The sequence below is a fragment of the Mobula birostris genome, chromosome 27 (assembly GCF_030028105.1).
Source record: "Mobula birostris isolate sMobBir1 chromosome 27, sMobBir1.hap1, whole genome shotgun sequence".
Taxonomy (NCBI): domain Eukaryota; kingdom Metazoa; phylum Chordata; class Chondrichthyes; order Myliobatiformes; family Myliobatidae; genus Mobula; species Mobula birostris.
The window spans coordinates 13,405,776-13,428,583 of record NC_092396.1 but is presented as its reverse complement, the minus strand read 5'-3'; the positions used below and the strand labels follow the sequence as shown (position 1 = coordinate 13,428,583).

At 45.7% G+C, this 22,808-nt stretch overlaps 1 protein-coding gene across 1 annotated transcript in view; it reads right to left on the bottom strand.

The window, feature by feature from the left end:
- The window catches only part of arhgef16 (Rho guanine nucleotide exchange factor (GEF) 16), a 62,421-nt gene that overhangs the window by 22,700 nt on the left and 16,913 nt on the right, over positions 1-22,808 (bottom strand). The window contains exons 2-6 of the mRNA XM_072245112.1: positions 16,681-17,334; positions 12,876-12,927; positions 11,738-11,904; positions 5,502-5,558; positions 4,454-4,614 (exon numbers count right to left, since the gene is read on the bottom strand). Of these exons, the coding sequence (XP_072101213.1) occupies positions 4,454-4,614; positions 5,502-5,558; positions 11,738-11,904; positions 12,876-12,927; positions 16,681-17,244 (1,001 nt within the window). The 5' untranslated portion in view covers positions 17,245-17,334. The remainder of the gene's footprint in view (positions 1-4,453; positions 4,615-5,501; positions 5,559-11,737; positions 11,905-12,875; positions 12,928-16,680; positions 17,335-22,808) is intronic.

The window sequence follows — 22,808 nt, the reverse complement described above, 5'->3', positions numbered from 1 at the left end:
AAATTGTCCCATGATTAGTCTAGGGTTAAATCGGGGGACTGCTGGGCGACATGGCTCGAAGGGCTGGAAGCGCTTATTCTGCACTGTATGCTATGTCAATAAAATATGTAAATCACTAGTGGCGAACCAGTTTACCATCAGTCCACCAACCTCTGTAAACAGAAACCTGGCAACTTTCCACCTGTCCTGTGCTACTATAAACAGAGATTAACATCTGATTCCATCTGCACCATCCATTCAGATCAAGATGATGACTTCATCTACTTAGCTTAAAGGATATGGATTCCATGTCAGAAGTACGACCAACAAATGAGCAGAAAGACTCTGCAACTCTGAATATTTTACCAGAAATCTTCAGGTATCAGAGTCAAGGAACTACTCCGTCCTGTCCAGTTTTTCCTGTAGTTTATCTTCTCTGCCACTGTATTAGTGGAATGACCCATGTCCCGTTCAACCTAGAACTTCAAATCTTTGATCTATCTATGTGAATATAATGTTAACAAATACCCCCAACGGCAGCAATCTGCCTCTCAATATACAATTCCTTTATTTGAAATTGGAAGTGCCTCGTTGACCCTCATCCATACTGATACATTACTCTCCTCTCATCTTCTGCACTATTCCATCCTGATCTCAAATCCCGCTGCCCATGTCCAATTCTGTAGCACAGCGAGACATCACGATCTCACACTGAGCTCTACACACAAGAGAGACATCACGATCTCGCACTGAGCTCTACACGCAAGAGATTCTGTAGATGCCGGAAATCTGGAGAAGGACACACATACAAACAAACAAAATGAAGGAGGAACTCAGTAGGTGAGGCAGTATCTAGGGAGAGGAATAAACAGTCAATCTTTCAGACCACGACTCTTCATCTCAGCCCCCCACTAAATGTCTTTCAATTATTATAAAAAACCTCTTAATCCTTTATTTTTAAATTCAGCATTATTTTATTTGTAAACCCATAACTTCCTCCAGCAGTATAATCATGAGGGATCTCTGTACTCCTGCAAGTCAGGCTCTTGAATTCTATTTTAAGCACAGGTAGCCATGCCTTCAGTTTCTCTGGCTGAAGGTCCATCCTTAAAACTTGCTCCTCATTCTTCAGATGCTCTTAAAATCTACTGCTGACCTGGGTTTTGATCATCTGCCTTAACCCAGCTCACTAGGTGTGGCATTAGTGTTTGTATAAGTATAAGCTTATGGCAAAGTTGATATGTGTGAGGGGAAAGGTGAATGGGCTTCTTTCCTCTCATAGTGGATCCAGGAAAGTTGGAACAGAAGCACTACACACACACACACATTACAAGGTTGATTCCAGTGAAAGGTTTCAACCGGCCAGCCCTTGAATGTTCCCATGTAGCTTGGATGAAGAAGTTTTTCTCTTTTATTGTTCAGCTGTAAGGGGGCAAAGTTACAAGCACACATGTCAGCAAGCTGTGTACCTGCACGGGGCTATTACAGTTTGACCTGCAGACGTACAGCGCCACTTATTTCCACAGCAAGTGATAATATTGCAGGGTGGGCCTGGAGCAACAATCAAACATGGCGAAGCCGACAAACCAGGTTTCACTGAGGTGGCTTGGTGTGGAGTTAGTGCCACCTGGGAACCTGCCAGGGAGTTCTCTCTCCCTCATTTCCAGTGGACACTGACTCTTGCTACAGGGTCAGAGAAACATCTTGGCACAGAAGGTGGCGCTTGGCACGTCTATGCCTCAGTGTGAAGTTCACCAAATTGCACTTCGCCACTTCATTATGTGTGAGCCTACACACTGGGGCTTGAGCAGAGGACAACACAACCTTTTTAATTTTGGCTGGGTTGTGGCATCAGTCTATACAAACTATATTAACGTGCCACCAAGTTAAAGTCTCTGTGAAAAGAACTCTCCCGAGCCACGCAGTTTCTAGTGACGTTAAGTGTGTTTCATTGTAGGCTTCTGCAATCCTCTGGATATTGAGTATTGGCAGGATATGATCGAACGGAAAAGACTTGATGGGCCAAATGGCCTAATTCTGCTGCTATAATACTGTGCAGAAGCCTTAGGTAGAACTAAGGTGCCTAAGACTTGTGCACAGTCCTGTATTTGTCAACATGGATTGGAGAGCGAGTCTGTAAATCCAGCAGGAGCAAAGGATGTTGGTAATGGCGAGGGTGGAGTGCCATGGGAGGGGTATGGTACAGGTGGCAGAGAGGCAGTGCTGGGGAAAGGGTGCGGGTACAGACACACCTGGCCCTGAGACACCAGGCAAGGTCATTTGATTCCAAATAAGTGGTTTACTGATCATTACTGAATGTCTCTCTGGTGCTTCCTGCTCCCTCCCCTCTCCCAACTATGATTCCTCTCTTCCCATTCTCAGTCTGAAATAGAGACTTATATCAGGATCGGGCTCTCTCATTACTTAAATTTGTCATGAAATTTGTTCTTTTTTGCGAAAGCTGTACAGTGAAGTACATAAAATGACAACAGTGCTGTGCAAGTCTTAGGCACCCTATCTACATGTATAGGCTTTTGCCCAGTACTCCATGTCTTACGGATGGTTATCATTGGTCAGCATCACAGGACATGCTCCAGGGGGCTTGGAGTGTTACAACAATGTGCACCCGCTCCAGGGATGGAGAGAGCGAGCGCTACTACCACCCCGGCTGGGAAGTGCCAGATCATCACAGAACGCTGCGACTTCTGCGATGCCTTTGCAGCGTGCCCAGCCCTGAGCGTGCCTCAGTGCCTGCGAAACGCACTTCACACGGTGCAGCAACGGCAGCCATCACAAAAGAGAGTTACAGCACCCGGTACTCCAGTGGCCCAGTCGTATCTCGGGTGGCTCTCATCACTTCCCACACGCGAGGACAATTCAACTGTAACGTGTCAGGGAAGTAAGCAGATTAGAGGGCTGTGGTCCTGTTGCAGGTAGATGGGACTAGGCAGAAGACCAGGCAGGCATGGACTAGGTGGGCTGAATGGCCTGCTTCTGCACTGTGGTGCCTCATGACCATAACAAGGGCTAATTCAGAAGTAATTACTGATTAGGGAGAGATGCCCTCCAACCCATCAAGTCCACACTCACTTACAAGAAACTTGGACCAATCTAATATTTGAGCCCGCAAACAACAGGAATGCTGCAGGTGCTGGATATTCAAGCAACACACATAAGAGTTGCTGGTGAACACAGCAGGCCAGGCAGCAACTCTAGGAAGAGGTGCAGTCGACGTTTCAGGCCGAGACCCTTCGTCAGGACTGAAACGTCGACTGCACTTCTTCCTAGAGATGCTGCCTGGCCTGCTGCGTTCACCAGCAACTTTTATGTGTGTTGCTAATATTTGAGCCCTAGCACTTTGCTGGAAAGGACTTTGAGCCCCACAACTTGGTGAAATACTTGGGATGACAGCAGGGCTTTTACATGAAGCTGTGTGTGGACTACACCATAGATAATAAAATAGTACCTTCTCCGTCACTCAACTCTGGTTATTCAGCAGATTAATGTTTGGCGTTCGCACCAGGAGTGTACAGCACTGGGAAAAAGTCTTAGACATATATCCTACCACTAAACATATCATTACCTTCCTCCCCCCACCAACTTTCCACAGGGATTGCTCCCTCCACCATTCCCTTGTCCATTTGTCTCTCCCCACTAATCTCCCTCCTGGCACTTATCCCTGTAAGTGGTCTAATGTCTACACTTGCTCATACACCTATAAACCTCCTCCCTGACCACCATTCAGGGCGTGGGCAGTCCTTCCAGGTGAGGCAACGCCTCACTTGCGAATCTGCTGGAGCCCTCTATTGCGTCCGGTGCTCCCGACGTGGCCTCCTCTACATTGGTGAGACCCACCGTAAATTGTGTGTGTGTGTGTGTGTGTGTGTGTGTGTGTGTGTGTGTGTGTGTGTGTGTGTATATATATATATATATAGTGTCGGATTTCCAGAATCTGCAGACTTTCTCATGTTTATGATCAGACACATATATATAGCTAGGGTGCCGAAGACCTTTGCACAGTACTGTAGTTACTTGTAGTAATTTTATGTATTGCACTGTGTTGCTGTCACAAAAAAAAAAATCATGACATGTGAGTTTTAATGTAGTAGATTCTGATACGAGTCTCTATTGCGGACTGAGAGAGGGGAATCATTGTTAGAAAAAGGGGGAGAGAGAGGGGAGGGAGTGTTAAGCACCAGAGAGACATTGAGTAATCATCAATAAACCTACTGCTTAGAATCAAATTACTTTGCCTGCTATCTCAGAGCTGGGTGTGCCTGCACCTGTGCTAACTCCCACCCCGGCGCACTCTCTCTGCCACAGCCCTCCTGTGAGGCGTCCACCCTTGCTACTCCCAACATCCTTTCTTCCTGCCACATTTACTAACTTTCTCTCTGCAAGATTCCTAAGCACGCTCAAACCTCGCTCTACTCCACTGCATTTTCCCTCACCCCCCTTCCCTCATCCATCCTACCTCCTACTAGCCTCCTGAACATCACAGATGTTGGAGAAGAGATGGTGGCGTTCAGTCGAGGTCATGGTCTTCTGCAGCTCCTTGGAATTCCTGAACATATTGATTAGGACATTGAGGCTGTGCTGGTAGTTGAATTCAGACACAATGATCTCAAAGATGGCCTGTAGAATGAAGAGGAATGAAGTCACAGCTCAATCATTAGCCCTCAACTGAAAGACATTGGACTCATATCCAATATGGCCTTAAGTGACCTATGAGCCTAGAGTGGGAATTCCTGCATGTGAAACTAAACATGCTTTTATCAAAAATCCAAACCAACACAGTGCAATTCCTGGTGGGAACTACTCAGCAGTATTCAGGCACCCTTTAGGTCAGAGAAGGTACCCTTGTCAACTTCATGCTGAAAGAATCAAGCACTTTTTATTCAGTCTTGTGCAGTCACACACAAGTCCAAGCTACTATTTCAGGGTGATGCCCAGTCCAGCTCAGCACTGTCCAAATCACGGTGACTAATGGGGGCCTTGGGTGACCCTGGAATTCCTAGAGCCCCTGGACCTTCTGAAACTCCCCTTATGTGCAATGATTGCACCGGCCAATTGGATTCTGCTGCGGCAATAACAAGCACATTGAACATACTCATTGAAATACTGTCCAGCATAGTACATTCACTGCAGACTTCCCGACCACAGTGCATCACCAAGTTACTTCTCAAACTGTCCTCAAGTGATAGGTTTTTTTCATCTCCATTTAGTAATGATCTCATCTAGAATTGCCCCATACTGTAGACCCAAAAAACCTTCTCATCTGGAACTGTTCTATACTGTAGACTCCTCACCTGGTGTAGTTCCATACAGTCGACCCAATTTCCCTCACCTGGAACTATCCTATAATGTAGACGCAGTTCCTCATTTGGAAATGTCCCATATTCTCTCGTCTAGTAGGAACATTTGAATCTGACCTCCATCACCTTTGATCTTTCGGTTACTTTTCTCAGTGCTCTCTCTGTTTTGTCAATGACCCTATGTTCCAATGTCGGAATAGTGCTCACCTCTTGCCTCTTGCGTTCCTCACTTGGCAGCGTGTGCAGAATCCCTTTCTCGGTTACCTGCAAACAGGCAGAAGCAATCCTGTCAGCAAGTATTTATCAGTAACAGTAACTGTGCCCTGGAACATTGATACAGCTGCACCAGTACTCAGAGAGTTAAGCAACTTGCAGCAAACTTGCATTCAGATGCTGTTTTTCACATCAGGACATTGCAAAGCATGCCTACAGCCCATGGAGTACCTTTGAATTGCCTTTGCTATTTTGTAGACAATTTTGCACACAGTAAGACCCCATGATTGGAAAAAAGACAAAAGGCAGCCAATTTGTTTTTTGTTGATGTGTGAAATACAGAAGCAGATCGTGGATTGCTGTTCAGATTCTTTCCTCTATTTTCATTGTTCACCAACCTCTTGCCAGCACGATCAAAGACCCCACCTACCCCGGTCATTCTCTCATCTTTCCTCACCCATTGGGCAGAAGATACAAAAGCCTGAAAGCATATAATACCAGGGTCAACGACAGCCCTTACACTGATGTAATCAAACTCCTGAATGCACCTCTTGTACTATAAGATAAGACCGTAAGATATAGCAGCCGAATTAGGCCATTTAGCCAATTGAGTCTGCGCCACCATTTCATCATGGCTGATCCAATTTTCCTCTTGGCCCTAATCTCCTGCTTTCTCCCCTATCCCTCCAAGCCCTGACCAATTAGGAGTCTATCAATCTCTGCCTTAATTATACATAAAGATTTGGCTTCCATAGCTGCCTGTGCCAAAGAATTCCACAGATTCACCACTCTCTGGCTGAAGAAGTTCCTCCATTCTAAAAGGACACCCCTCTATTCTGAGGCTGTGTCCTCTGGTCTTACACTCTCCCACCATAGGAAACATCCTCTCCACATCCATTCTATCAAGGCCTTTCACCATTCAATAGGTTTCAATGAGGACACCCCTCATTCTTCTGAATTCCAGTGAATACATGCCCAGAGCCATCAAACACTCTTCATACAACAAGCCATTCAATCCTGGAATCATTTTCGTAAACCTCCACTGAACCTTCTCCAGTGTCAGCACATCCTTTCTATGATGAAGGGCCCAAAACTGCTCACAATACTCCGTGAGGCCTCACCAGTGTTTGATAAAGTCTCAATAATGACACCCTGCTTTTATATTCTAGTCCTCTTGAAATTAATGCTAACATTACATTTGCCTTCCTCACCACAGACTTAACCTACAAATTAACCTTTCCGGAATCCTGCACAAGGACTCCCAAGTCCCTTTGCACCTCAGCGTTTTGTATTTTTTCTCCATTTAGAAAATAGTCAACCCTTTCATTTCTCCTACTAAGTGCGTGACCATACACTTCCCGACACTGTATTGCATCTGCTATTTCTTTGCCCATTCTCCTCATCTGTCCAAGTCTCTCTACTTCCTGAAAACTACCTGCCCCTCCACCTATCTGCATAACAGCTCCGAACTTTGCAACAAAGCCCTCAATTCTATCATCCAAATCATTGACATATAAGGTTAAGAGAATTGGTCCCAACACAGACCTCTGTGGAACACCACAGTCACCGGCAGCCAACCAGAAATGGATCCGTTATTCTTTGCCTCCTACCAATCAGTCACTACTTTATCCACGCTAGAATCTTCCCTGTAATATCATGGACTCGTGGCTTGTTAAGCAGCCTCACGTGTGGCACTTCGTCAAAGGCCTTCTGAAAATCCAAGTACACCACATCAACCAATTATCTTTTTTCTATCCTACCTGCTATTTCATCAAAAAATTCCAACAGATTTGTCAGGCAAGATTTTCCCTTGAGAAAACTATGCTGACTATGGCCTATTTTACCATGTACCTCTAAGTACCCCGAGACCTCATCCTCCAACATCTTCCCAACCACTGAGATCAGTCTAACTGGCCTATAGTTTCCTTTATTTTCTGCCTCTCTTCCTTCTTGAAGAGTGAACTGACATTTGCAATTTTCCAGTCTACTGGAACCATTCCAGAATCTAGTGTTTCTTGAAAGATCATTACTAATGCCTTCACAATCTCTTCCGCCACCTTTGCGGAAACCTGGGGTGTACACCACCTAGTCTAGGTGACATATCTACCTTCACATCTTTCATTTTCCCAAGATCCTCCTTTCTAGTTATGGTAAGTTCACACACTTTATGCTCCCTGACACCTGGAACTTACACCATACTGCTAGTGCCTTCCACCATGAAGACTGATGCAAAATACTTATTCAGTTCTTCCACCATTTTGGCATCCCCCACTACTATCTCTCCAGCACTGTTTTCCAGTGGTCCGATATCCACTCTTGCCTCTCTTCACACTTTATGTATCTGAAGAAACCTATAGTGTCCTCTTTAATATTATTGACTAGCTTACTTTTGTATTCCATCTTTACCTGCTTAATTACTTTTTTTAGTTTCCTTCTGTTGGATTTTAAAAGCTTTCCAATCCTTTGACTTCCCACTAATTTTTGCTCTATTATATGTCCTCTCTTTGGCTTTTATGCTGGCTTTGACTTCTTTTGTTAGTCACGGTTGTGTCATCCTTCCTTCAGAATACTTCTTCCACTTAGGTGTGTATATATCCTGAGCCTTCTGAATTGCTTCAAGGAATTCCAGCCATTGCTGCTCTGCCATCATCCCTGCCAGTGTTCTTTTCCAATCAATTCTGGACAACTCCTCTCTCATGCCTCTGTAATTCCCTTTACTTCACCGTAATACTGATACATTTGACTTTAGCTTCGCATTCTCAAATTTCAGGGTGAATTTGATCATATTATGATCACTCTTCCCCTAAGGGCTCTTTTAGCTTAAGCTCTCTAGACAATTGTGGTTCATTGCACAACACAAAATCCAGAAAATCTGATCCTTTGGTGGGTTCAACCACGAGCTGCTCTAAAAAGCCATCTTGTAGGCACTCTAGAAATTCTCCCTCCTCAAATCCAGCACCAACCCGATTTTCCCAATGTACCTGCATACTGAAGTCCCCCATGACTCATGTAACATTGCCCTTTGGCATACATTTTCTATCACCCATTGCAATTTGTAGGCCACATCCTTACTACTGTTTGGGGATCTGTATACAACTCCTATCAGTGGTCTTTTTACCCTTGCAGTTCCTTAGCTCTATCCACAATGATTCAACACCTTCCAAACCTATGTTACCACTTTCTAATGATTTGATTTCATTTTTTAAATCAACAGGGCAATGCCGCTCCCTCTACCTTCCCGCCTATCCTTTCATTACAATGTGTATCCTTGGAGATTAAACTCCCTGCTATAATTTTCTTTCAACTATGATTCAGTGATGCTAACAACAACATACCCGCCAATCTGCAACTGTGCCGCAAGATTATCTACCTTATTCCATATACTGCTCGCATTCAAATACAACACCTTTGGTCCTACCCATGCCATTGGTACCTACATGGACTATAACTTCTGGCTGTTCATCCTCCCATTTACAGTGCCTATAAAATGTATTCACATCTTGGAAGTTTTCATCTTTTATTGTTTTACAACATTGAATCACGGTGGATTTAATTTGACTTTTTTTTGACACTGATCATCAGAAAAGACGCTTTCATGTCAAAATGAAAACAAATTTCGACAAATTGGCCTAAATTCATTACAATTATTAAACACAAAATAATTACTGACCCTCAAGTCAGTATTTTACTAGATGCACCTTTGACAACAATTACAGCCCTGAGTCTGTGTGGATAGGTCTCTATCAGCTTTGCACACCTGGACACTGTAATTTCCCCCATTCTTCTTTACAAAACTGCTTAAGCTCTGTTAGATTGCATTGGGATTGTGACTGAACAGCCCTTTTCAAGTCCAGCCAGAAATTCTCAATTGGATTGTGGTCTGAACTCTGACTTGGCCACTCCAGGACATTAACTATGTTGTCCTTAAGCCATTTCTGTGTAGCTTTGGCTTTATGCTTGGGGTCATTGTCTTGCTGGAAAATCTTCTCCTGTCACAGTTCTCTTGCAGACTGCACCAGGTTTTCCTTCAGGATTTCCCTGCATTCATTTTACCCTCTACCTTCACATGCTTTCCAGGGCCTGCTGCTGTGAAGCATCCCCACAGCATGATGCAGCAACCACCATGCTTCACAGCAGAGATGGTGTGCTTTTGATGATATGTGGTGCTTGGCTTACACCAAACATAGCATTTAGTCTGAAGGCCAAAATGCTCAATTTTGGCTTAATCAGACCATAGAACCTTCTTACAGTTGACTTCAGAGTCTCCCACTTGCTTTATGGCAAACTCTAGCTGAGATTTCATGTGAGTTTTTTTTTCCCCAACAGTGGATTTCTCTTTCCTATAAAGCTGTGACTGGTGAAGCACCCAGGCACAGCTGTTGTGTGTGCAGTCTCTTTCCATCTCAGCCACTGAGGCTTGTAACTCTTCCAGAATTGTCATGGGTCTCTTGGTGGCCTCTCTCACTAGTCCCCTTCTTGCACAGTCATTCAGTTTTTGAGGATGGGCTGCTCTAGGTAGATTTACAGCTGTGTCATTTCTTTCCATTTCTTGATGATTGATTTAACTGCACTCCAAGTGATTTGCAAATTTTCTTGTATCCATCTCCTGACTTGTGCTTTTCAATAACTGTTTTGCGGAGTTACTTGGACTGTTCTCTTGTCTTCGTGGTGTAGTTTTTGCCAGGATACTGACTCACCAGAAGTTGGACCTTCCAGGTACAGTGTATTTTTACTACAATCAATTGAAACACCTTGACTGCACACAGGTGATCTCCACTTAACGAATTATGTGACTTCTGAACCCAACTGGCTGCACCAGTGATTTGGTGTGTCATATTATAGGGGGTGAATATGTACGCAATGAATTATTTTGTGCTTTGTACAATATTTGTAATTAATTTAGATCGCTTTGTAGAGATCTGTTTTCATTTTGACACGGAAGAGTTGTTTTCTGCTGGGCAGTGTCAAATAAGCCAAATTAAATCCACTGTGGTTCAATGTTGTAGAACAACAAAACATGAAAACTTCCAAGGTGTGAATACATTTTATAGGTACTGCAAATGGGAGGGTGAACAGCCAGAAGTTATGGTCCATGTAGGTACCAATCGCATGGGTAGGCACTGTAAAAATGCAGAGAACTCGATCCGAGATATCCCGGACACTGGCACCGGGGAGGCAACATACCATCTGGGAATCTCATTCTCACCCACAGAACCTCCTGCCCATTCCTCTAACTAATGAATCCCCTATCACCACAGTGTGCCTCTTCTCCCACTCTTCCCTTTCTGAGTCACAGAGACAGACTCAGTGGCAAAGACCTGACCAGTACGATTTTCCTCTGTTAGGGCACCCCCCGACCCTTGACAGTATCCAAAGTGATATAACCATTGTTGAGGGGAATGGCCACAGGGGTACATTGTACTGGCTCCTTTGCCCCTCTCCCCTTTCTGACTGTCACCCAGTTTCCTGTGTCCTGCACCTTGGCTGTAACTACCTCTATGTCCTATCTATCACTCCCTCAGCCTCCAGAATGATCCAGAGTCCATCCAGTTCCAGCTCCAACTCCTTAATGTGGATTGTTAGAAGCTGTAGCTGGATGCACTTCTCACAGTTGTAGTTACCAGGGACACCAGAAGCCTCCCTGCATGGGATCTTGGCTTCACAATCGACCTTGTTAAGATCTTGCACTTTTTCGGTAGCTTTTACACTTGATTCTGCATTGATATTGTTTTACCTCATTCCACTTCAATGTGTTCTGTAATGATTTGATCTCTTTGAACAGTATGCAAGCTTTTCACTGTATCATGGGTCATGTGGCAATAATAACCCAATTCCAATTACTTCCCAATGTGGAAATCTCCAGGACAAACACCAGATTCTTGCTTATTCCTGAATTTGATTGCTTTGCTTCACCATCAGAATCCTTGGAACAGTTTGCACCAATAAGAGAAAGGTACTGGCGTGCGGATTTAAGGAAGGAATATTTTCTAAGATGCCAGGGGAAAATCCCTCTGGTTTTTGATAAAGGAAGTGGGCAAAAGGCTCCTTGAAACAGACAGAAAGTGTTACTTTCATCAAAATCGGAAAGAGCGTGCCTGGGGCAGTGCTACTCTCCCTCGGCACCTTGCTGGCAGTATTAGTCTGGACCCAAAAATAGAAACAATAAGTTAAACAATGGAAATTCACTGCAGGAAGAAAACGGGAAGCTGCCCCGCAGTGCGAGCACTCACCTGTGGTAACTGGCTCCAGGTCATCTGTGGCTGGCGGTAATTCTGAACTACAATATTCTCATTGGGTTCCGTGGATTCCAAGTGCTCCACGTCATCCAGAGTGTCGTCATCTGATTCCAGAACGATGGCCAGGCCCCTCTCCCGCACCTCCTGGTACAGCCTCGGGTCTGAGGAAAGGAGTTTACTCAGGAAGGAGCTGACGGTTTTGTATAGAGTTCCCGACCCACGCCCGGACACCCCCTGGTTGTTGAATGCCTCCGGGCCCTGGAACAAGCCCCCCAGGCCTTCCAAGAGAGAAAAGCGGCGGAAGGCCCCCAGGATGGGGTTCTCTGCCGACTGGCCTGCATCCATTGCTGACTGATAGAGACTCAGCTCTCAGATAAACCCACCCAATCCTGTCTGGCTGCAGGGGCCTCCTCTGTGCTGTCTCCTACACCACGGGCCATGAAGCTAGCTGGCAGGTTGCTGCAGAATGTAACAGGTTTGTTCAAGGAGTTTGCTGAAATATTCTGAATTACAAATCAGCTCGATAAAAACTCCTCATCACATTGGATACAGAACAGGCAATAAACAAATCCCACAGCCCCTGATCCTCAGGTGTCTCAAAGACGTAGTGCTTTAACAAGCTTATATTTTGCATTGCCTTCAGTTTAAAGCTATTCAGTCCCAAAGATATCAACACTCTCCTTCCTCACTCTGCAGGGAACACTAGCCCTCTCCACACTTTTACTGGGGTACTCACAATCCCTTTCTACACTCCGACTGGGATCATCAACACATTTCCTCCTCCTTGTTCTGGTGACCCATACTCTCTCTCTCCCTAATCTCACTGGGGTTCCCTTTTCTTTTTCTCCTGCAGTACTCTCCTCCAGGTCCATTCCCCACCTTCCTCTCGCTCTCAGGCAGTTTTTGTTTTTAGTTGATCAGTTTTTATTTAATCTCTGGATCCTGCTTGCTCCTAGGTGCATCTCACTCCATCTGAAGATCTAACTCCAGACTGATTTCCCTTTCCAAAGCCTCAAGGCCTTTCATCTGCCCTGCTGACAGGCAAGAGCTGAACTAGCTGGCCGGCTGGTGGCGCGCGCGCGCACACACACACACACACACACACACACACACACACACACACAGTCCTTACCATCCTTAAAGGAGCTCCGATTTCTGGGGCCTTTCTTCCGTCCCAGAGTCCGCTACAAAGAGGAAAGTTTTAAAATAACAGCATCAGCAGAGCATCCTGACTATCGTACAATTGTTTAAAGTAATAATCTTTAAGATTATGCAAGGTAGAGATAAAGTTGATGGTAACAGTCTTTTCTCCAGGGTAGGGGAGACAAAAATTAGGGGACATGGATTTAGTATGAGAGGGGAAAGATTTATAAAGATCCTGAGGGGCAACTTTTTCCATACAGAGGGGGTGTTATATGCCAGAGGAAGTGGTTGAGGCAGGTTCAATCATCATCATATGTGCCATGTCATATGATGTGGGCAATCATGGTCTTTGACCAAGATCGTTCTTGGCTAATTTTTCCACAGAAGTGGTTTGCAGGTACAATAATACAATTTTAAAAAGCTCTTGGATTGTTACATTGAGGACAGGTCTCAGGGGGATCTGGGCCCAATGCCCGAAAACTGGAAATAGCTGGCTGGGCACCATGATTGGCACAGACTTTCCATGAAGGCATGACATCTAAAACTTAGAGGTATGGTGGACAGTACATTGACTGGTTGCATCATAGGCTGACATGGAAACACTAATGCCCTTGAATGAAAATTCCTTGAAAATGTAGTGGATATGCCCCAGTCCATCACAGGTAAAGCCCTCCCTCACCACTGAGCAGATTTACACAAACTGTTGTTGCAGGAAAGCAGCATCCACCATCGAGAACCCCCACCACCTAGGACATGCTCTCTTCTCGCTGCTGCCGTCAAGGTGGTGGTACGGGAGCTTCAGAACTCACACTACCAGGTTCAGGAACAGTTATTACCCCTCAACCAACGGGCTCTTGAGTCAAAGGGGATAACTTCACTCAACTCCACTTGCCCAATCTTTTCAATGTTCCCACAACCTATGGAGTCACTTTCAAGGATTCTTCATCTCATGTGCTAGGTATTTATTGCTTATTTACTTATTATCATTAGTTCATGCCTTTTGTATTTGCAGACTGGTGAATGCCCATGTTGGTGCAGTCTTTCACTGATTCTATTATGGTTATTGTTTTATTATGGATTTATTGAGTATGCCTGCAAGAAAATGAATCTCGGGGTTATATATGGTGACATAGATGTAATTTGATAATAAATTTACTTTGAACTCTGGACTTATTGGGTCAAAAGGCCTTTATTGATGCTATATTGCTCTATGACTAATTCAGCAAGTGTAGACCATAAACACAACAGATTCTACAGATGCCGGAAATCCAGAGCAACACGCACAAAATGCTGGAGGAACTCAGCAGAACAGACAGCATCTGTGGAAATGGATAGATAGCCAAAGTTTTGGGTTGAGGCCCTGAAGGATGAAAGAGACCCTACATCTCCATTGCATAGCAACTGTTCTTAACTTAAATGATGCTAATCATAATTTAATGAAATATCAGTTACGGGATTCTCAACAATCCCTTCCCCTCTGATAACTTCAGCAGAGAGTACTGAACCCTGAGATTCATTTTCTTGTGGGCATACTCATTAAATCCATAATAGAACAATACACCTCTCCACTCCTGGGAGTACATTTCCCCACACTACCCCCCTGCGCCAAGTTCGAGCAGGACAGGTGGTGCTGTACCTTGGCACCTGGTCTCTCAGGGTCCTAGGCTAGTGGACAGCAAATGAAAATCCAACAAAAAAAAATTTCTGGAATTAAAACTGAAAATGCTGAAACACTCACAGGGTCAGGCAACATCCGTGGAAAGAGGAACACTAATAAAGTTTCAGGTTTGGGACCCTTTGTCAGTTCTTATTTTGGTTTCAGCCAGTCAGCTCTTTGTGGAATTGGTGGCAAGGCTGGCGGACTTGCTACCTCACAGCTCCGGCTGCATGGGCTCGATCGTGACCTTCGGCGCTGTCTGTGTGGAATTTGCACACTCCCTGCGACAATATAGGTTTCCTCTAAATGCTCCAGTGTCCTCCCACCTCACAAAAATACGCAGGGGCACATCCTGAATAGTGGTAAGGGAGGAGGCATAGAGGCAAGTGTAGCTTGCAGGAATAAGTGCCAGGAGGGAGATCAATGGGGATGGACAAGTGGACAAGGGTGTCACATAGGAAGCATTCCCTACAGAAAACAGAGGTTGGTGCTCCAAACACTCCTTCCAAGTAAGGCGATACTTCATTGTCAGGGTCCTCTACTATATCCAGTATTCCCGGTGTGAGCACCTCTACTTCAATGAGACGTGACACAGATTGGGGTCTGCTTTGCTGACCACCATCGCACTGTCTGCCACAAAAGGAGGGGTCTCCAGCTGGTTCTGCTCCTAAATCTTACTGTCTTAATGTATGAGGGTGACAGAAAATGGGAGGGGCTGAGGAAGAGCATTGATGGGAAAGTGGGGGGGGGGAATAAAATGAAATAAGGTGAACGTGGATCTTTGATGTTCACCTTGAACTCCAAGCTGAAGGGCTCATCTCAGTGATTTATCAATTTGAAGACACATGGAGATGCAGATGCTGGAATCTGGGGCAACGAAAAGAATGCTGCAAGAACCCAGCACGTCAGGCAGCACGTAGGGAGATGAACACCCAGTCAATGTATCAGGTCAAGGGTGTCGATGAAGGGTCTTGACCCGGTACGTCGACTGCCCATTTCTCTCCACAGGTGCAGCTTCACCTGCTGAGTCTCTCCAGCATCTTGCTTCTTGCTGATGACTCCTGTAAAATTTGCTGGGTCGTGGAACAGCTGGAGACAATTCGAAGATATATCTACAGTGCATCACCCCTCGGGTGGTTTTTTTTAGCGTGTCGCACTTGTCTGGCACGTGGTGTCAGGATGAACCGGGTCACGCGATGAATGTCCCTGACCCGACCCTTGTATTTTTTACGAGGTCGAGTGGCTATCTCGACACTCAACCCGGCACGGATGGAAAGCGTGCCCGGGGGTGGCCCGACCTGGATTCGAACCGGGAACCTTCGCTCCAGAGTCCAGTGCTGATCTCACTGCGCCACCAGCCAGCCCTTAGGGTGGTGAATCTGTGGAACTCACTGCCACAGATGGCTGTAGAAGTCAAATCATGGGGTCTATTTAAAGTGGGGGGGGTGACAAGTTCTTGATTGGTACGGGTGTCAAAAGGATACGTGGAGAAGGCAGGGGAATGGGGTTGAGAGGGATAATAAATCAGCCATGATGGAATGACAGAGCAGACTCAATGGGCCAAATGGCCCAATCCTGATCTTGTATCTCATGGTTCCACGGGCAGCAGTAAGTGTCACTGATACCAGCAGCACCATCAGTGATCACATTTTACTGGCAACAGTGAAAGTGCTCCTCCAAGACTATCACAACCTCATCGTTGGGTTTGGAGGCTTGCATGCCTCAATGACCCGGAGAGCTATGCTGGCTGGAGTCAGGACCTTGTGCTTTGGCTCTTGGTAGGGTCACCCATGCCAAACAGGTCAAACGGGAGAGGCCAGACTAAGAGTGGTCCACCGGCCCTCCAGGTTTGGGGGGGGTTCAGCTCGGGGCTAACAACCCTGACTGGTCAAAAGCAATTGTTACAGAACAAACAATGAAGAATCCTTCTATACCTGTGTGTGGTGGAGGACCCTGAACCACACCTGGGACACAATAGAGAAGATGACCAAGGACAGTCAGAGATAGAGGACCTTCATCGCTACCCTAATCACCAGCGGTGTAACAGGTAGCAAGTGCAAAGTGCTGCCATTTTATTTATGCCTAATGAAGCGCAGTGAAGGTGTAACGAGATGGCACCGTGCACGGCCTCGCTTACCTTGGTCCTGCCCGGGCTCCGGGCTGGCTGCACAGCTGTTGTCTCCGAGACGGCTGTCAGGGTGGGCACTGGCAGCTGCTGCTTCTCGTCCAAGAAGTCTGAGAAGCCACCAGTCGCCACCTTGTACGACTTGTTGCGCCGATTGCGCTGCAGGGACCCGCCCGAGCCCCCCAGCTCCTTGCCGTCCTCGTAGCAGAGGTCAGAGGGCGGCATGCTATGGACCTCCCTGCGCCCACTGTTCTGTCTGCCCAGCGGCGAGGTGCCCTGCTGCCGCCTTCTAGTCTTGGTGTTCTCGGCCAGCTTGTTGGGAATGATTTGCTGATGTCCTAGCTTCAATGCCGCCGCGCTCTCCGTGCTCAGAACCACCTTCGGCACGTCTGAGAGCGAGGGCATGGAGCTGGCACTGGACAGTGCCAGATTCTCCACTCCCAGCAGTGAATATTTCTCATTGGTTGGGCTCTGCTTCCTTGTGCTAGGGTTAATCTGCAGGTCGGATCCAAACTGCTCCAGCAGCAAGGCCTGGGACGTTTCTTCCAGATTACTGTCCGAGTATCGTTGAGACATTTCTCTGGCCCTGTCGTGGAAAAGTCAAAACTTAATGCAGTTTCCTCACCTTAGGAGCTGTTACGTCTCAATCCCAAACTGGTCTTCCCCCTAAACAAGGGAAAATAAGAGAAAAGAAATGCCCAGTCACTGCTGATTCACGTACATATCCTTTGGTCACCAAAACAATTGCATTCTGGTCTGGGTCAAGCGATCAGAGCAACAAGATACCTATTGAATATAGAAAGGCCTACACAGAGCGGACATTTCCAATATTGGGAGAGTCCAGGACCAGAGGGCACAGCCTCAAAATAGAAGAGCGTCCCTTTAGAACAGAGATGAGGAGGAATTTCTTTAGCTAGAGGGTGGTGAATCTGTGGACTTCATTCTACAGATGACTATGCAGGCCAAGTCACTGGGTGTATTTAAAGCGGAGGGTGATAGGTTCTTCATTAGTAAAGCTGTCAAAAGTTACAGGGAGAAGGCAGGAGAATGGGTTGAAAGAGAAAATCAATCAGCCATGATTGAATGACAGAGCAGACAGGATTGGCCAAATAGCTTAATTCCGCTCCATTGTCATATGGTCCAAGCAAAAAGCAGGAGGAACCCAACAGGTCAGGCAGCATCTGTGGAGGGAAATGGACTGCGTTTGACAGCTCTTCACCTGAAATGTTGACAATCCATTTCGTTCCACAGATGCCACCAGACCTGCTGAGATCTTCCAGCTTCCTGTTTGTTGCTCCAGATTCCAGCATCTGCTGTCTTGTATCTCAAGCTACGTGGCCCAGGATGCAAAGCTGCTCATTCCTGAAAGACCTTCCGTCAGCGGTGAGAAAGATCGTAGGTGAATAGCGTCCACCCAATGCCATTGTCTAAATGTTCCCTGTTAGCCTCCTGCTGTGTTTGATGTGCTCCGGCCCCAGGAGGCACAGTGGCATGGCGGGTCGTGTGCCTGCCTCAGAGCTCCGGGGTTAGATCCTGTCAGTGTGGAGTTTGGATGCTCTCTAGGTAAGAACAGTGTGAGCACGTGGCCAAGTGGTTAAGGCATTGGACTAGCTACCTGAAGGCCGTGAGTTTGAGCCCCAGCCGAGGGAACGTGTTGTGTCCTTGAGCAAGGCACTTAATCACACATTGCTCTGTGACGACACTGGTGCCAAGCTGTATGAGTCCTAATGCCCTTCCCTTGAACAACATTGGTGTCGTGGAGAGGGGAGTCTTGCAGCATGGGCAACTGCTGGTCTTCCATACAACCTTGCCCAGGCCTGCGCCCTGGAGAGTGAAGACTTTCCAGGCGCAGATCCATGGTCTCACAAGACTAACGGATGCCTTTTTAGGTAAGAACACTATTTCTGCCACATACTCCCATATCTCAGAGATGAGCTGATAGGCTATTGGTCATTTATTAAAATTCTGTGTCAGCAGGAAGCAAAAGAATCAAAAGGGAGCTGAGAAAATGTGTTGTAAGGCTTAGGGAAAGGAGAGAAGGAATGGGAATGGTGGGATTACACACAGCATATACAGGATGGTCACATTCTGTGCTAGCAGTACGTGGATTTGTCACAAGATTGTCCTGCACACCAGGAGCTCAGCACAAAACCTCAGCTGCTGCTCAGTACAGCATTCTCGAAGGCGCAGGCTTCAGCCGCAAATAGGAAAGATAAAAGATTAACTTTATTTCTCACTTCCAACATACAGTGAAACGCGCTGTTTGAGTCAAATCAAATCAGCAGTAGTTCTGCCGGGCAGTCCGCACGTGTTGCTACGCTTCCAGCACCAACTTAACAAGCCCACAGCTCACTAATCCTAACCCGTACATCGTTGGACTGTGGGAGGAAACTGGTGCACCCGGAGGAAGCCCAGACAGTCACAAACAGCACAGGTTAGGACAGATGTACCCTTTACAGACAGTGGCAGAAATTAACCTGACCTTGCAGTATGAGCAGTGAGGGGAGAGTGTGCGTAATATGGTTTCTGAATGGTCTCCTGCTTCAGCCAAGACCCACTACCCTCTGAAGTACTATTGATGACAACTGGGCATCAGCTGGTCTACGGTTCATCGGTCAAAATAAATCAGACCAGAGACTGGGCAAAAAAAGTTAAGTCCACCTCGGCAGGAGACACGCAGGGCTGAGGGTTTACATCTGTCTTCGACCAGGAAGAAAGATGATATCGGTGTCTTAGCAAAGGAAGGTAAGCTTAGTTGGTGAATGGGATAAGCATAGATAAAGAAGCTGTATTGGTTGATTTGAAATGCATAAATCACCTGGTCCAGGTGGGATATATCCACAGTGGTTGAGGAAAAATAGGCATTAGATGAAAAGAATCCAGGACATTATGAATGAAGGCACCAAGTTCTAGAGGAAGGAAGTCTTGAAACTTTACAAAGGACCATCAAAGCCAGAGCTGGAGTAATGTAAAAATACCAGTGATTCTGCAGATGCTGGAAATCTCTGCCAGAAACTGTTTATTTCTATCTGTAGATGCTCCCTGACTTGTTGAGTTCCTCCAGTGTCTTGGGTGGGTAGCTGGAGTAATGCATCCAGGCCTGGAGCCCCACTTTAGGAAAGATTTAAAATGCCTTTCCAAAGATCTAGAAGAGATTCACTAAAATTATTCCAGGGATGAGAGACTATAGTGATTTGAATCGAATGGAGAAAGGGATTATTTTCTTTTTGAAAAAGAGAGAGGGTTGCAAGAGGATGTGATCAAAATATTTAAAATCATGTTGTTGCAGAGGTCTTGAGCTACAGGGACACAGAATGCAGGTGACTGGCAAATGAAACAAATCTGACCCAAGGAGGAACTTAATTACCCACTGAGTGGTAGCATTCAAAGGGGAACTCCAGAAATAATGAAGTTTGCAGAGTTGTCTGGATAAGGCACCAGTGCACTTCCTCTTGCACAATAAATGGAAATGAAGAAAACTATAAATGCTAGAAATGAAAGAAAATAGAAACTCAGGTGGCATCAATGAAAAGAGAAATAAACATAATGCTTCAAGTCTGAGACCTTCCCAGTATTTTTCTGATTGCGTTGCTCTTACAAAGAGCTAGCACTGGAACGACTGGAATCAGCTGCTAGTTGAGGAGGTGGGTGGGTGTGGATTCCATTTCAACATTTAGCAGTTTGGATAAGTAGGTAATATGAGGGGTATAAAGGGCTATGACCCAGGTGCAGGTGATGGGATGGCAGAATAATAAACTTGGCATGAACTAGATGGGCCAAAGGGCCTGTTTCTGTGCTGTATGGCTCTCCTAACTCCAAGAGCTGAATGGTCTCCATTCTGTGACCACTGAGATCAGGCAGGAGAATCGGGACCAGTGGTAACAGAGTGCCTTCAGCAAATATCGTTTCTCCCTATCCTGTTATTTCTGATCCTGATTGCTCTTTAGCAACTCTTCCTTGGAGAAGATGTCAGCAGATGGGGGCTCTGATGACCACAGCAGCCAAACAGCTTGCTGAAACTTAAACATGGAGCTTGGCTTTTCAGTGAGGGTGGTTGTAGCCCAGCGAGCCTGCCTTCTGTGGCATGAGTCAGCGTCTTACTGAGTGACAGAGCTGTGGTTTCACAGCCAGGAAACACCTTGTTACAGCAAAAAGAGAAATTGCTAGAGTACCTCTGCATCTGTGGAGGCGAAAAGGTTAGCTCAAAAGTTCTAAGTAGATTGATTATCAAAGTACATATATGTCAACTATATACAATCCTGAGATTCATCGTTTTGCAAGCATACTCTAGAAATCCATAGAATAATAACGATAACAAAATTAATGAACAACCGCATCAACTTGGGCATTCAACCAGTGTGTAAAAGCCAGCAAAATGTGCAAGTACAAAAGGAAAGAGATAATAATAATAAATTAATAAGCAATAAATATCGACAACATGAGGTGAAGAGTCCTTGAGACTGAGAACAATGGTTGTGGGAACAGTTCAGTGATGGGGGGGGGGGGTAAAGTTGGTTCAAGAGCCTGATGGTTGAAGGGTAATAACTGTTCTTGAACCTGGTGTTGTGAGGACTGAAGCTCCTGTACCTTCTTCCTGATGGCAACAGCAAGAAAAGAACATCTCATGGGCAGTGAGGGTCTTTGATGATGGATGCTGCTTTCCTGTGACAGCGTTTCAATGTGCTCAATGGTGGGGAGGCTTTACCCATGATGGACTGGGCCACATCCACTACTTTTTGCAGGATTTTATAGATGACTATCAAGTCCTGATGCAGGATTTGACCCGAGACCTCAAATATCACTTTGCCTCCATAGACACTGCTCAATTCGCTGAACTCCTCCAGCAGTTTGCTTTTTGCTCCGGGTTCAACTATCTGAAATCTTTGTGTCTCCACCTCCTTGTTACAGCTGAGTTCCTGAAACACTGTTTGTAATCATTCACAACATTTAACAGCATGGAATGCAAAGGGTTAATAAGTGCTGAACTTTTGACTTACGACCTTTAAACCAATTAAAACTGTGGAAGGAATCAGGTGATGTCTAGTTCACTGATTGCAAAATACAAATAAGTTTTGTGAATTCAGGCTTGGCTAGGTTTACTGATCTCTTCAAGCTCAGAGTTTTCTCCTGGATTGCAATTTATATGACAGAAGTGGGTGTCCATGACACTTTAAACTTTGCAGAAACAATAAGAGCATTTTTAGCTGGAAGACTCCCACAGAGTCAAAGGCTACCGCTGACATTCAGATCTTCTCTGTCAGAGACGAAGTGTTGCTAGAAATTATCAATCGACTAAATAATGTTTTGTCCTTCTTGGGGTGGGAGGTTTGGTGTTGGCCTTCTCATCTCAGTTTGAGTTAATTTTGCATCCTTAGTCTCCAATTCGTCAAGATGCTGGTCACTGGCAGACTGGAACAAATCGATAGTCTTAGTCCCTGACTAAGAACAGAATTAGAGTTGGGGACTTCAACTAGGCTTGTTTGAAGAAATTCCTGCCCAATTACCTTCAGCATATAATACCAGAGGCCCCAATATACCAGACCACTGTTATACTAAGATAATGAATGCCTACCAATCCACATCTCGACTGCATTTCAGTAAATCTAATCCTGTGGCTGCCCTTCTCCTACCTGCATACAGGCAGAGGCTAAAGAGCAAAGATCCAGAGGTTAGGACAACAAAGAGGTGGTCGCGGGATGCCGAGGAATGGCTACGGTGTTTCTTCGAGTCAGTGCACTGGCCATGTTCAACACTCATCTGTGGACCTGAATGAGTACATCATGGTTGTCATGGACTTTATTAAAACAGTTGCAGATGAGTGTATCCCCACAAAATCATTCAGAGTCTTCCCCTGGAGAAGTCCTGGATGAACCATGCGATCTGCAATCCAGAGGGCCAGATTAGAGGTATTCAAGTCTGGTGACCAAGAAAGTTACAAGAGGTCTGGGTACGATCTCCGGAAAGCCATCTCATGGGTGAAGTGGCAAATCCAGTGAATTTGAATCAATAAAGGATGCTCGGCAGTTGTGGCAGGACTTGAATGCTGTCATCTCTCATAAAGTAAAATCAAACAACATAGGCGACACAGGGCTTCATGTCCAGGTGAGTTCAATGCCTTCTATTCTCACTTTGACCATCAA